Here is a 15,396-nt window from a genome sequence, read left to right as displayed (position 1 = left end):
ACCTGACATCAGCACACTGACACTTCCTCCCCCTCCTCTCCTCCCCCACTGTTTGGTGTTAGTTGCATTATTATTGTAACTAATGTATTTATGTTCTGTTCAGTAACCACAGCTACTTAGAATTTTGCTCCATTATCTCCTGGCATTTAATTTATACAAATCTTGAGTCTAATTTTGATTATTTTCCTCATTCCTTTTCTATCTTAATGCCTGTTTGAGTGTTTCTTTATCCTTGAAGTTTTTCTTTGAAGACTAATGACTTCACCAGCATTTGAATCAGAATTCCCTAGGACAGGGTGTGTCCTTTTCATGTATAGGTTAAGACTCTGTTTCGGGAACATTTTCATCTATTAGGTTTTTGAAGATCTATTCAGTTTCATTTGATATGTTCACTTTTCCAGGAATATCAGTGTGAGTATATTGACTCTGCTTTCTATATCTAACATTCTCTCTGTGATCATTTTTATATCTATTCTTTTCCACGTTATTTGTGTAATTTCCTTTATGTCCCCCATATTTCCTTACTGTTTTTTAAACTTTTTAATTAAATTATAACATACATATGGAAAAGAGCGAAAACTTATAAGCAATAGTACAATGATATATCACGAAGTGAACACACTCTGTAACCAACACCCAGATTAAATAATAGAACATTACCGTCTCCTAAAAGCCATCCTCACGCTCTCTCCTAATCACTTCTCCTTCCCTTCTCCTCAAAGGTCACACTCTCCTGCCTGCTGACACTGTAGACTGGTTTTCCATGGTTTTGAACTTTATATGAACAGAATACCTTAGTATGGTTTCCTTTTTGTCTTTTTTTTTTTTTTAATTTTTATTTTGGTCTTGCCACTCAGCTTGTGGGATCTCAGTTTCCCCATCAGGGACTGAACCCAGGCCACGGCAGTGAAAGCGCCAAAACCTAACCACTAGACCAGCAGGGAACTCCCCTTTTTGTCTTGTTCTTTCGTTTAACATTCTGCCTGGGAGAGTCACATTGTTCATGTTGTTGGGTGCCCCTGCGGTTTCCTTCCCTTCTATTTTTATTGCTATATCGTGTTCAGTTTTATGAAAGTACCATAATACATCCAGGAGTGTGATCCTCCCTCCACTTTGTTCTTCTTCAAGAGTTTCTTGGCCCTTTGCTTTTCCATACACATTTTAGAATCAGCCTGAAGTTTCCACCGAAGTCCTGCAGGAAACTTACTGGCATTTCGTTGTATCTATAGATCAGTTTGTGAATCATTGACATCTTTATAATATTGAGTCTTCCAATCTGTAAATATGATCTATCCACGAGTTTGTTTATTTTTAAAATTTTTGTTGAAATATAGTTGATTTACAATGTTATATTAGTTTCAGGTATACAGCACAGTGATTCAGTTATACATACATGTATAAATATATGTATTCTTTTATTACATTCTCTTCCATTATAGGTTATTGCAAGATATTGAGTATAGTTCCCTGTGCTACACAGTAGGTCCTTTATTTTATTTTATTTATTTATGTTTGGCTGCGTTAGGTCTTCGTTGCTGCGTGCGGCCTTTCTCTAGTTGCGGCGAGCGGGGGCTACTCTTTGTTGCGGTGCGCAGGCTTCTCATTGCGATGGCTTCTCTTTGCTGCAGAGCACGGGCTCTAGGCACATGGGCTTCAGCAGTTGTGGCTCGTGGGCTCTAGAGCACAGGCTCAGTAGTTGTGGCGCACGGGCTTAGTTGCTCTGCGGCATGTGGGATCTTCCCAGACCAGGGCTCAAACCCGTGTCCCCTGCATTAGCAGGTGGATTCTTAACCACTGCACCACCAGGGAAGTCCCAGTAGGTCCTTGTTGGTTATCTATGTTATATATCATAGTATCCTTGAGTTTTAAATAAAAGTTGAAAATTGTCTTCTGGGTAGAGGTTTTTCGATAGATTTATTCCTAGATATTTGGTGTCTTTTGATGGTATTGTAAATTATGGTATGATTTTTTAAATTTTTATTTTCTAAGTTCTATTTCTGATTTTCTTGATAAATAGTCAGGTTGTCTATGATTACTGACTTTTTTTTTTTTTTTTTTTGTGGTACGTGGGCCTCTCACTGTTGTGGCCTCTCCCGTTGTGGAGCACAGGCTCCGGACGCACAGGCTCAGCGGCCATGGCTCATGGGACCAGCCGCTCCGCGGCATGTGGGATCTTCCCAGACCGGGGCACGAACCCGTGTCCCCTGCATCGGCAGGTGGACTCTCAACCACTGCACCACCAGGGAAGCCCGATTACTGACATTTTTACTTCTTTCCAATATAAGGAAAAAAATCCAAAACTGGATTTTTTCCTTCTTTCTGATATAAGCATAAAAAATCCAAAGCTGGATTTTTTCCTTCCAGTTTTATTGAGATATAATTGACATATAGCACTGTATTATAAGTTCAAGGTGTACGGCATAATGTTTTGACTTACCTACATCGTGCAGTGATTGCCACGATAAGTTTAGTGAACATCCGTCATCTTCAAAATTAAACAAATAGAAAAAAATTTTTTTTTGGGGATGAGAACTCTTAGCATTTACTCTCTTAACAAGTTTCACATATAGCACACAGCAGTGTTCATTATATCTATTGCATTGTACATTACACCCCTAGGACTTAGTTATCTTGTAACTGGAAGTTTTACCCTTTGACAACCTTCATCCAATCCCCCCTCTCCCATCCACCACCTCTGGTAACCACAAGGGGCATCTCTTTTTCTGTAAGTTTTTATGTTTGTTTTTGAAGTATAATTGACCGACAATACTGTGTTAGTTCCTGTTACACAACATAATGATTTTTTGGTATACATTTTATGCATTCCACGATGTCTAGTTATGATATGTCACCACACAAGGATATTACTCACTCACTGTATTCCCCACACTGTACATTTCATACCCATGACTCACTTATTTTGCAACTAGAAGTTTGTACCTCTTAATCTGCCTCACCTCTTTCTTTCCTTCCCCTACCCTCCGATACTCTGGTAACCACCTGTTTGTTCTTTGTCTATAACTCTGTTTCTGTTTCGTTATGTTTGCTCACTTACATCTTTTATTTTTTATTTCTTCTTTTGTCCCCCCTTGGTCTGCTGGCTAGGATCTCCAATACATTACTGAACAGAGGTGGTGCTAGTAGGTTTGTAGATTTCTCATTTTCCTTCCTGATCGCAGAGGAAAAACTTTCACTACTTTACTATTAAGAATGATGTTTAGTGCAGGATTTTCTTTTCTTTTTCTTTGGCTGCACTGTATGGCTTGGCTTGCGGATCTTAGTTCCCCGACCAGGGATCGAACCCGCGCCGCCTGCAGTGGAAGCGCAGAGTCTTAACCACTGGACTGCTGGGAAGTCCCAAGTGCAGGATTTTTATAAAAAGAACACATTGATTAAGAAAGCTCCCTTTATTTATAGTTTTTAATGCGTGTTTATTATTGATTGATGTTGATTATTATTCATGGATGTTGATTTTTATCAAATGCTCCTTTTGAATCTGTTGAGATTTTTCTCTTTACTGTTAATAAGGTGGATTATATTAATTGATATTTAAAAGTTAATCCAGCCTCGCATTCTGTAATAAACTCTATTTGATCCTTTTCATATATGTCTGGATTTGGATTTGGTCTGCTAATATTTCGTTTGGGGTTTTATATGTTTATTCAATAGTTCACTGTATTTTAGCCAGCGTGTTTGATTTTTTTTTTCTTTTAAAGTAGCTTTCATCTTGATGATATTTTTTTCTTTTAATAACATCCTGAAAAGCTACATCATCATTTTTGTTGGCTGTATAGTATTCTATTATGGGGATGTACTATTATTTATATTCTCCATCTATTGTTTTATATGTATGTTTTTTCTTTCTTTCTTTCTTTTTTGCTACTATAAAGAACATTCTCACAGATGTCATATCAGATTATTTCCTCAGAATAAATTCCCCAAAGAGAAATGATAGAGACTAAAGGTAGTCACATTTTAAATTATTTAAGAACCAAGATTTTTGTGAAAGTGAAAAAAGATACAAATATAAAAATCAAACACTTTAAATACAAAGTTAGAATCCTAAATTTGAATTAGAATATCAGTATGAACTCATGACTTTTTTCTCTTAAAAAACATGTTTTCTAGTTCTGGCCACTGAAAAGGTTTAGATGAAGTCATCAGTCCAGTAGCAATGATGTAGTCTCTAACTACAGTTTTCCAATAAAAGGAATCAGGGCTACTTAGAAAAATGACAGATTCTAGCCCTGGGGCAGAAAATGTACAAGATGTGCCTGAAACATCTTGTCTTGTCAGAATGCAAGGAAGCGAGTAAAAACTTCTCTTCTGGGGTCCTGGGAAGGAACTCAAGATCTAACTTGAAGGGGCCAAAATGGGACAATTTGACTCATAAAAAAGGAAAAATATCTACAGTAGATTGAAACACATTAAATATATTTAAAATGCACAAGTTCATACTGATATGAAAAGAAATAACTCTTTGGTCACTTTTTGAGGCTGCTAGGGGACCACCACATTATTAGGAAAAGTGGTAAATGGCTGGAAAGAATCCAGCCTTTCCCCCTGAGTGTCCACAGGTAAACAATCACTTGATGAGGGAAATTTCATTATAGAGGCATCCAACTAATAAAGAAAGGGGGGACGACTGGCTTAGAGTCTCACCATGTTTCATCTCCTATCATCAGAAAAAAGCTCATGAGGCACTTTGTAATGAATGGATCAACTTACCCCTCTGAACACTGTCAGTGTCACTAAAAAGAGAGAACATTCATTATAGGGTTCCTGGTGTTGTGTACCTCCTCTTGACATACAGCACTGTATTTTTGCACATAAGAGGTATTCCTCCCCCAAAATTGAACCTGAATCTGATCGAGTCTTTAGATTTCACTGCCAACTAATAGGAAGCACACAGTAAACAAAATGGAACAAGTTACAAGACACACAAGGATGCAGTTAGCACCATCTAGACTGCGGGAAGCAGACAAATTGCAGAGGAAAAGAAGATAAATGGAACTTACAGATTAAAGGAGACTTCAGGGACATAGCAGTCAGATGCAGCACGTGGACCTTGATTGGGTCCTGATTTGAACAAACCAACTGTAAAAAAAAAATTATGAGACAATTGGGGCGATCCTAACAATAATTGGATATTTGGTGATGTTAAGGAATGATTATTTTTTAGGTATGATAATAAAATATAAAAGTCCTTTTCTTGTAGAGATATCTACTGAACTACTTAGAGATGAAAGTATATAATGTTTGAGGTTTGCTTCAAAACAATCGAGTGAGGGGGAAGGTGGGCAGGAGAACAGTTGAAGGAAGGTGAGCTCTGAGTTGATAATTGCTGAAGCCGAGTGATGGGTACATGACTTGTATTATACTATTCTCTCTATGTGATACAGGTTTGAAATTTGTCATTATAAATGGGAAAGTCATTTTGATAGGACTTTCTAAATTGCTTTTCAGATGCTGAAAAAGTTTACATTCCCACCAACAGTGTATGAGATCGCCCATTTCCACACGCCCTTGCCACGTTGGGTATTTGCATTCTTTGAATATTTTGCCAATCTGATAAGGAAAGTGGTTATTTTGTTGCTTTCATTTTAAGGTAGCATTTTAATTAGAGGTTTTGTTGCTATTTGCACCTTAGAGGGCCCTTCATCTTCTCCAGTCTCCAGAAACAATCTGCCCGTTTATGTTTTGTACAAAAGAAGAGTTGTTCTCAGACAGCTCTGTGAACCCGGCATAACAGGCAGTACAGCCATTGCCTTAGCATCTGTCTTTATTGCAGTTTCCTTTCAACCCGCATGGTTTTTATTTCCGGCTCTAACACCTCAGTGATTATCCGTTTATTCCATGACCTGGATAGATTCTGGATAGAAAGTTAGAGTGAGGGTTTAACATAGATGATGGGTGCTTTTTTTTTTAATCCTTAGCAAAAAGGTGCTGTTTTTTCAATTGTCTGTAGTGGTGGCAAAATCCATGTGAAACCTTTTTCATATACGCATTCCCTCGTCCGTAAGGAAGGCAAGGGACTCTCCAGACCTAGAAGCACAGTCTCCGCTTTGTTTCTGAAAAGGAACATGTGTGGCTCCCCACACACTGAGAGGAAAATATGCTGCCCTCATAATTGGTCTCAGTAGGAACCCGGAGCATTCTGTTGTGCTTGCTGCTGTCCAGTGTAGTTTCATGTTTCACTCTCGGATAAATTGTATACTGAAATGCATTATGTCGTTTCAGAAATAATTACCGAGAGTGATGTTAAGTGGGAAGGAGAAAGTATACCACGAGTTTAACAAATTCCTTTTCCTCTTGCCATGCTTTATTGTGCGTGACAAAATGCACGGGCGTAAACTATTTTTGTTACTAATCTTTTCCTCTAAGTGAAGTTGGCACCACGGCGCCCCGCCCTGCTGCCGGGCCGTTGCCTCAGGAGCAGGTGTGTTACCTCGTTGCTCGTCGCTCCGGTACTCATGGTGTATGCGCTGATTACCTTCTCCTTGAATCGACTCAAGTCCACAGGGGCCATTGTAATGTAGTAGAAAAGCAGGGCAGAGTCAGAATGTGGATTTCCTCTCTGCCACTTAGGAGCTGGGTGGTAAAGCGATTTGGCCTCAGAGGAATTTAGATGCCTCTGGCACGCAGTAAATGTCAGTTGAATTTGAATTATTAATGAAACAAATCTGGAATGCATTCCTACTGTGTGTTAAGGTCCATGCTATCTGAAATACACGGTTCTTACCTACAAATGATTATCCCCACTTTCCATCCCTTTTCAACGGTAACTTGCATGATTCTGGTATATGTTCCCACCTGTGCTTTAGCATCAGTCCCTCTAGGAAATGCTGAAGGCTTCAAGCCTTTTCTTTGCCACAGCCTTTGAGGAGAGTTCCAGCCCAGGGACGAGGAGGTTGTCCGTCTGTTTTGATGTCAGCTTTCTCAGCAGTGGCGAGAAGCCAGCAGTAACTTGCCTGACCGCAGTCTTTCTAGCAGCGTCTGTTGGGGAAAAATACAGCTCAGCTTCATGGGAGTTAACCCCCAATTGCTGAATCCATTCTTTCAGGTTGGCTCTGCAAAGAGATAAAGAATTTATGAGGAGTGGAGGTGGATATATGCTTTGGTTTGTTCAGTGTGTGATAACATTCATCACTAAGGCTGGCATAAGCTTTGAGTGGCTTAGAGTAAAGGGTGATATCGAAGCTGCGCTCTGAGACAGCAAGTGGGAGCCGATCAGATCAGGGTGCAGAGGGGGTGGCAGATGTAGTTCTGATGCCAGAAGTCCCTGTTCTTTTGCTTGTTGACTCCTCATGTCAGTGGGCATTTTATTGTTGTTATTGAAGTCCAAGCAGAAGCACCTCCCAGAATTTTGTCCTCCTGTCTACACTTCTGAAAGGCCCTGAGCTACAGATGGAATGTCATGCAAGAGTCTGGCTCCTGGGTTAAGTGAATGCATGTTAAAACACGCATGTGCTATCTGAGGTAACTGATTTTATCTGCCTTCTTCAGCCTGAGGGTTTCCCATGTTGGGCAGTGACCTTTAACTGCCTTGGCAGGTCAGATTCTGTAATATTGTTTCTTTACAGAGTTTGAGAGGTTCTTAGATGCACCACTGAGAAAGGATGTTTCTCTGAAGAGCTGCAGAATGTCATTTCCCGAAGGGCCAGATGTATTTTCACAAACTCATCTTCATTGGATACCTGCTATGTGGCCCGCAGCCTTTTAAGGTTGTAAAGGAAATACATGCTGTCACCTCGGTCCTTAAAGAACTTAGATAATAATAATAATCTATTACTATTAATATTAAGCACTTACTAAATGCCAGGCACTCTACTACTGGTCTCATATACACATTGTTCCACTTAATCCTCACAACAACCTATGAGGTATGTATTACCATGCCCATTTTACAAATAAAGAAACACAGGTTCAGAGAAGTGTGTTAACTTGCCAGCATCTTAATCGAAATCTGTCTGACTCCAAAGCCTGTGGTCTGCTTGCGTGAGGTACAGTTAGAGAGGCAAGCTGGGCTCTCAGGGAAATGCACACGAATTGGCAAAGGAGACAAAGCTACGAGGAACAGCTAAGGTGTGACATGTCAGAACCAAGATTCTGAAAGATCTTGGCAGACTGAAAGAACAGAAAAGACAATAAAATGAAATTTACTAGAGATACATGGCCATTTAAGTAAAAATCAGCTCTGTAAGTCCTGAGCAGGAGTAAAAGGGTTCAGTAGTGCTCTTTGAGCGGACGAGAGAACCCAGTGACCTGCCACTTCCAAATGGGGAGCGCTAGGACGTGGCGGTCTCCAGTAAACGCTGGTGCAAGCTGATGGGGATGAATGGGGTGAGGGGTGAATGGACACAGCAGGACCATGAGCAATGGGTCAGTGCGTTAGGGGTTTTGGTCTTGAAGTACTGGAGGAACTGTCTTCATGGGGCACAGAGGGGGCACTTACTTGGTGTAACTCGAGAGGGAAGTCGGGGAGGTCTTGACTCCACGGGAACATCCCTGAGCTGTTCCAGAACCATCCGGGCTGCCTGGTGGGCAGTGTGAGGAAACGTGAAGCCCAGGCTGGACGGTGTTGCTGGGTGGGATTCCGTGACTCCAGGGGCTGCAGAAGGTCAGAGCACAGAGCGGACGCTGTTCCCAGAGAAAGCGGACGACGAGGACGGGGTTTAGACGGTTGCCGAAGGAAGGGCATTCTAGGCGAGGAAAGACAAAGAAAAAAGGGAGTAGGCACTTCCAAACACGCGTCTTACTTGTTGGAGGGGGGAGGGCATGGCTTGAGTATGAGTAATGGTGCTAACGGAGCAGGAGAAATGCGCTTGCATCAGAGGGATCTGAGTGGTATATACCCCAAGGCCGCTTATTTAGAAGGTGAGAACTTTGAAGGTACCATTATTTTCTTCCTGTGTATTTGGTAAAGTTAATCGAATCCATGACCCAAACCGTGTCTTATTTGCAAGAGACTACTTTCAGTGTGATGAACAAAATAGGCATCTCTTTCCTTGTTACTTATAAACCTCGGCCTCTGTGAAGTGTGTTACAGGAGAGCTGGTACCTACTGAGTTTTACCAACTGCGTCTTGCACCACGTGTTCAATTTTAAAGCCACGTGGTTGAAGGTGGGCCAGATCTTTACCTGCATTATGGTGTGGCCCCCTGCAAAGGCAGGGGGGTCCCCACCCCAAACCAAACTGAGGCTGATAATACCACACATGTTCCAGGAGGGTTTGGAAGGGTTCGTTACTTTCATCTTTGAAGTCTCCGGGGAGACAGGGCAGGCCCCTCATGCGGGTTTGGAAAGGCTGAGAGAGCAAGGAAGTGGGACTTGAGGTGAAGCTGGGATCAGCACGACAGTCCCCAGCACGTGGTCAGGGGCTTGTGGGATCTGAAACTCCTGCTGGCACCGGCGGAGCCCAGATGTTGGGTAGAAACAGCAAAAAAGGAAAACAGATCCCTTATTACAGCCCATAGATGGAAATAAGAGTCATTTCTGCAGGGCCTCGAAGGGAGCTGGCGAGAAGAGTATTGCGCCAAAACCTTGTGTTCTGCGTGTGTCCCAGCTAACCCCAAACAGGCTGTACTAACGTTACGATTAAATGTCGTCCAGGCCTCGTTGCCGGTGCACAGCCAGGTGCTACCTTCACTTGAGGGTGTGGGTGGCTCGGACCCTTTGGCGACCCTGCAGAGCCCCATGACCAGACTGGAGGCCAAGGACGAGGAGGACTCAGAGGACTCGGAGGAGGAGGAGGAGGACGGCGGAGACACAGACCTGGACGACTGGGAGCCTGACCCCCCTCGGCCCTTCGACCCGCACGACCTGTGTACGTAGAGCCGCCTCTCGGGAGCGCGTGTGGGCGCAGGGCAGGCTGGCCCCTGCCGGGGCTCCTGGCGCAGACGCTGCGCCCGGTCTTAGGTGTCCCCCTCACTCCGTGCTCAGGCAGCCTGTGAAGGAGGCCCTGGCTGTCCCTAGAGTTCTGATTGTACCGATGAGCAGCCTGAAGCCCAGGGACCGAGCCTCAGTCTCTGATCCCAGAGCTCCAGCCGCCAGACCGTGATGTGGTCCAGTCCTGGCAGATCTGGCCATTTCCGTTTCCACAAGTTCCCTTCCTGCTTTACCTCTCTTCATACCGACCTGAAAAAATGCCTGTTATAAAAAGACGCCTGTTCTGAAAAGACACCCCAGGCACCAGAGCGCTGCATTTTTCTAGCTCCACTAACGCTCCCCACAGTCTTGTGAGGTCGGCAGCTTTCCCAAGGTCGTGCTCAGTTGTTCAGGAGTCAGGGTTCACACTCGGGTGTCTGCTGGCTGCAGGTGCCCAGGACGACTGCCTGTCCATCCTGCCTGCATGGGGGGTGGGTCCTGCTTCCACCCACCAAGCCATTGCGCTGCCCATCAACTTCGTGCCTAGATGGCAAAGTCCTTATCTCCCCTTGTGAGTTAAGAGACTCTGCAGAGCTTTGAGGTCTCGCCGTATTTCCCCTGGACCTTCTTTGTCATGGTGGTAGGCCTGTTTGCATGGGGCCAGTGTTCATCTCCAGGCCCAAAGAAGGGCTTCCTCATTTCGCTTTTCTTTGAATTCATAAGTTTTCAAGGCAACTCCTTAGTCAAATACACAACACACAAGGTCACTTTATCTTATAAATATTAATACAAGATAGCTCTCCATTACTGGAGAACTGTGGAAATTGGAAATACCCATTTTCTAAGTCAGGTCATCACACAGCCAGAGTTGGGTAAACTATAATTGGTTAGTTAGATTTGTTTGGGGTCACGAGTATGCTCTCTGTGTGGCCCAGTCACTTTTTCCTGTTTTGTGGCTGTACCTATCTCATTCTGGCGGTGAGCTGACAGATGGGTGACACTGGGAAAGGGGGTGAACGTGGATGCTTAGTGCGCACCGGTCACTCGCAGAATGAGCTGAAAGTACGTATCAGGGCTGGACTCGTTGTGTCATCCAGGTGAAGGAAGGATGGGATGCCAAATTCTTTCATTTCAGCATTACCTTCACACAGTACACACGGAAATCTCAAACTCAACAGCGCTTTTTCTGTTGATTTAGACGTGCCCAGACAATAAGGCTTCTATAACTCCCTTTGAGGAAACCGATTAAACAGTATTGTCAGGTTTTTTAAAAACAGCTTTATTGTGATATAATTTACATACTATAAAATTCACCTAATTTACATCTTATAAAATTCTCATCAGATTTTGCAACATTTAGCCTAAGAAGCTCCTCTTTTCTCTTTTCAGACACGTTATAATTGATTGGTAAGTTTAATGCCACTATTTGAATGAATATCTAACAGAGGAATAAATCACGGCCTGCAAATTATTTCCGGCAGGCCGCAAGCGAATTCGGCCTGATTTCAGAAGAAAAGTACAGGATTTTAGTGGTCTCTGAGGAGTAATGTATCACAGTGGAATGGGTATTGCAGTTGTAGGAGTTCACTGAGTTTGGGCTGGGAAGTTAGATTTGGGGATTTTCAGGTTGGAACTTTTTCCCTGAGACCGTCACGTGGAGGATTTCTCTCTCGTGTAGGGTGTGAGGAGTGTAATAACGCACACTCGTCCGTGTGCCCGAAGCATGGCCCCCTGCATCCGATCCCCAACCGGCCGGTGCTCACTCGGGCGCGGGCCAGCCTCCCCCTGGTGCTGTACATCGACAGGTTCCTGGGCGGTGTGTTCTCCAAAAGGCGTATCCCCAAGCGCACCCAGTTCGGCCCCGTGGAGGGGCCACTGGTCAGGGAGTCGGAGCTGAAGGACTGTTACATCCACCTCAAGGTAATTTATGCTTCAACATAGTCCAGTGTCGTTCCGACGATTTTTAAGGGGCGCACATTTTCCCACCAAGCCTCTTAATGCAATCTCATAGCAGTTCGCTAGTAGTTTTCTTTCTCTGCTTGACTTGTTTCAAATGGAGACGTTTTCTCTCTCACCAATGACACAGAGGGTACGGTTTCAGTCCCCGAAGTCTCAATGTGAATAATTCCGAGAGCTGTAGTTCTCAGGGGCTGGATTAGTCTGGGAGGGCTGCCAGAATCAAACACAACAGACCGGGGGAGCTTAAAGAACCGGTTTGTTTTCTCACAGTCCTGGAGGCTGGAAGTCCAAGGCCAAGGTGCAGGCAAGGCTGGCCCCCTGTGAGGCTGCTCTCCTTGGCTTGCAGGTGGCTGCCCTGCAGCTGTCTTTGCACAGGGCTGTCCCTGTCTGCAAGGTGCCTCTGCAGCTCCTCTGTGTGTCCTGATCTCCCGTTCCTATGAGGACACCAGTCAGATGGGATTGGGACCCAGTCTTTCAAAGCCCTGTCTCCGAATGCAGTTACATTCTGGGCTACTGGGGGGCTAGGGCTTCAACATACGAATTTTGGGGGGACACAATTCATCCCATAAAAGGGACTCGACAGCTTGTTTTTCAAATTAACTTTGACTGGAGCACAGAATTACGTCGACTCATGTTATCTGTTAAGTGCCCATAATGTTTTTAGGAAAACCTCTTTGCAGTTTTTTTTTTAAAAATTAATTAATTAATTAATTAATTTTTTGCTGTGTCGGGTCTTCGTTTCTGTGCGAGGTCTTTCTCTAGTTGCCGCGAGTGGAGGCCACTCTTCATCGCGGTACACGGGCCTCTCACTGTCGCGGAGCACAAGCTCCAGATGCGCAGGTTCAGTAGTTGTGGCGCACGGGCCTAGTTGCTCCGCAGCATGTGGGATCTTCCCAGACCAGGGCTCGAACCCGTGTCCCCGGCGTTGGCAGGCGTATTCTCAACCACTGCGCCACCAGGGAAGCCCCTAATTAGTCGCATTTTTTGCTGTGTTAGTTAATGATGACATATCAACCAAAGGTGTACATTCAGGGTGCTAACTTTTAGATTTTGCTAAGTAATCCTTCTGTAGGTGAGTCTTCAGAAGGAATCTTTTTCCTGTTCCATTTGGCAAGACACAATTCCAGTATCTTTCTAGATACAAAGCATATCTGGTTAATTTCAGGAACAATATCTTGTATGTCATTACATGAATATCCATCATATTAGAGGTTTTGTGTATGTGTGTCTTTTTACTTTCACTCCGGTTGCAGGTTTCTCTTGATAAAGGTGACAGAAAAGACAGGGATTTGCATGAAGACCTGTGGTTTGAGTTGTCTGACGAGACCCTCTGTAACTGGATGATGTTCGTGCGCCCGGCCCAGAATCACCTGGAGCAGAACCTGGTGGCTTATCAGTATGGCCACCACGTGTACTACACAACAATCAAGAACGTGGAGCCCAAGCAGGAGCTTAAGGTACAGCGCTGGGTCGGTGGCGCCTTTGCTAGGAATTGCAATTGCTTCACGCTTTCCTACTTTTCTTTTCCCTTTGCAGAGGGATTCTTTAAACAATCGTCCTTTTCTTGTAATTCACTTACTTACCGAGCACTTGCTGTGTACTGTACACTTCTAATAATCCCACAAATAAAACAGAATGGAAAGTATATGACTTTTGAGATCTATCAAAGGCATTCATGAAGGTATTGGGCCCAGGGGTGAGGAAGTAGTTGTTTTGGGGGCACAGGCAGGTCTGTGTGATTAAAGATGGGCTTACTTCACATCATTTACACATTCTAAGGAAGAGTTAGTTGGGAAACAGAAGAGCTTGTAAAATGGAATTCAGATGTATGGGCGAGATTTCTTTATCTGAAGACTCATTTTACCCAAAGAATTCTATGCACTGACTTCTGATTTTAGGAATATATTTTGGGGGGATAACACTCTGTAGGAATTTGTCTAAATATTAACTCTTGATGATTAATGAAAATTCCGCTATGATTCTAAGGGAAAATCCCCTCTGCGCCCCCCCCCACCCCGTTTTTAAAGCTATGTTAGGAACATGGTAAAAAGAGGGGGTCAAAATATTAAAGTCATAAATGAAAAATATGTTAGAAATGATTGCTTTGGTACATGAACACTCAATAGCACTGTGCCTCAGTGTGGTAAAGTGAGAAATAGATACTTCTTTGGGGGGAACAAAGACCTAGACTTTGTTTAAAAGCTGTACGAACCCTGCGTCTTTGAAACCGTCAAGTTTAGATAATCCATAACCTCCCAAGAAAATGTGTAGAAGGGGATTCACATCTCACACCTGTATTCCAATAAATTCTTGATACTGAATGAATACTTTTTAACTGTGGAGGGGAGATTATTTTCTCTTTTAATGCAGTAGAAGGCAGACAGATACAATTAAATAAGAATATAATAGTTCAATATAATGAACAACCAAAACCACAGATAAAAAGAAAGCAACAGGATGGGGGAAATATTTGTAATACATGTTAAAAGGTTTGCGTATACAAACTGAGAGAAAGTTGTGTGCCTCTAACCTCACTACATCCAGATGGACAATAAATAAGTATCAGGAATAGACTTTATTTGGGGGAGGACTCAAATAGTAAAGAAATGTTAAAACATTTTTTTAAAGGTTGATAATTTAAAAACCCTTAAAGCAACTATGAGTTAATATTTTTGTTAATTTAAACTAGCAAAAATAAACAGATATAATACAAGGAGTGTGAGGGTTTAAAAAATAGGGATGTTTGTTTCAGAATTGCAATATTTTATAGAATATTTCTGACAGTAGGCAGCAAAAATGTTCTTGGCTGAGTAAACCCAATCCTTGAAAATAAGTCTGAGGAAATAATTATAAGCAAAGATAGAGCTAGCTACATTAGAATTTTGTAATGTTTTTGCCGACTCAGACATTAAGATGCACCCTTATTTTACACACCATTAAGAAAACAAGTACACTGCCAGCTGAGCTATGCTACAGTGCTTATTTTAATCAACAGAAGGAGTTATTTTATTTTTATGGCAGGAGCTATTTTGGACTTATTTAGACGCAATTTTAAATCACATCACACTTACGCATATGTTAAAAGGCACACTATAAGCCAAAGAAATTGGTTCAGGTATAAACTGCTTTCTGTGCAGTCTGACTTTTTTTTTCTCTAACTGGATCATTGTTTTACTTTATCATGGATGTTTGTGCTTTTGTCTATCTGTCATCTTCTGTGCCATCAAGGTGTTGATGATGATGCAGTGTTTTTAGAATAAGTGCTCCTCTGTTACCTCTGCGATCTTTTTCCAAGCCACTGATAGCTTTTCTGTAAGTTTTGATGCTGTGCTTTCCCATTGACCGAACCCATATGTGTCTTTTTCCTCAATTGAAACACATGTCCTTGGAAGCTGAGAGTTTTTTGATCAAGTCAGTGGGAAGTTTCTGATCACTCGATGTTTGATACCTTAATGAGAGTTCCTCCGGTATGATCACACCAGCCTTGCATTGCTTTGAAATTTCTTTCGTTTATTCTGAGGGAGATGGCAGGTTTTTTTTGGCCTTCGTTTGCATTGCTTGGCAAGTGTA

General features: G+C 42.8%; 1 protein-coding gene across 2 annotated transcripts in view; it reads left to right on the top strand.

The window, feature by feature from the left end:
- PRDM10 (PR/SET domain 10) overlaps positions 1-15,396 on the top strand; it is an 87,113-nt gene that overhangs the window by 37,417 nt on the left and 34,300 nt on the right. For both annotated transcript variants that reach the window (XM_024740791.1, XM_024740792.1), the window contains 3 exons: positions 9,613-9,826; positions 11,546-11,787; positions 13,080-13,283. In XM_024740791.1, the coding sequence (XP_024596559.1) occupies positions 9,613-9,826; positions 11,546-11,787; positions 13,080-13,283 (660 nt within the window). The remainder of the gene's footprint in view (positions 1-9,612; positions 9,827-11,545; positions 11,788-13,079; positions 13,284-15,396) is intronic.

The sequence above is a fragment of the Neophocaena asiaeorientalis genome, unplaced genomic scaffold, assembly GCF_003031525.2.
Source record: "Neophocaena asiaeorientalis asiaeorientalis breed wild unplaced genomic scaffold, Neophocaena_asiaeorientalis_V1.1 scaffold308, whole genome shotgun sequence".
Taxonomy (NCBI): domain Eukaryota; kingdom Metazoa; phylum Chordata; class Mammalia; order Artiodactyla; family Phocoenidae; genus Neophocaena; species Neophocaena asiaeorientalis.
This window is presented reverse-complemented; position numbering and strand designations above follow the sequence as displayed.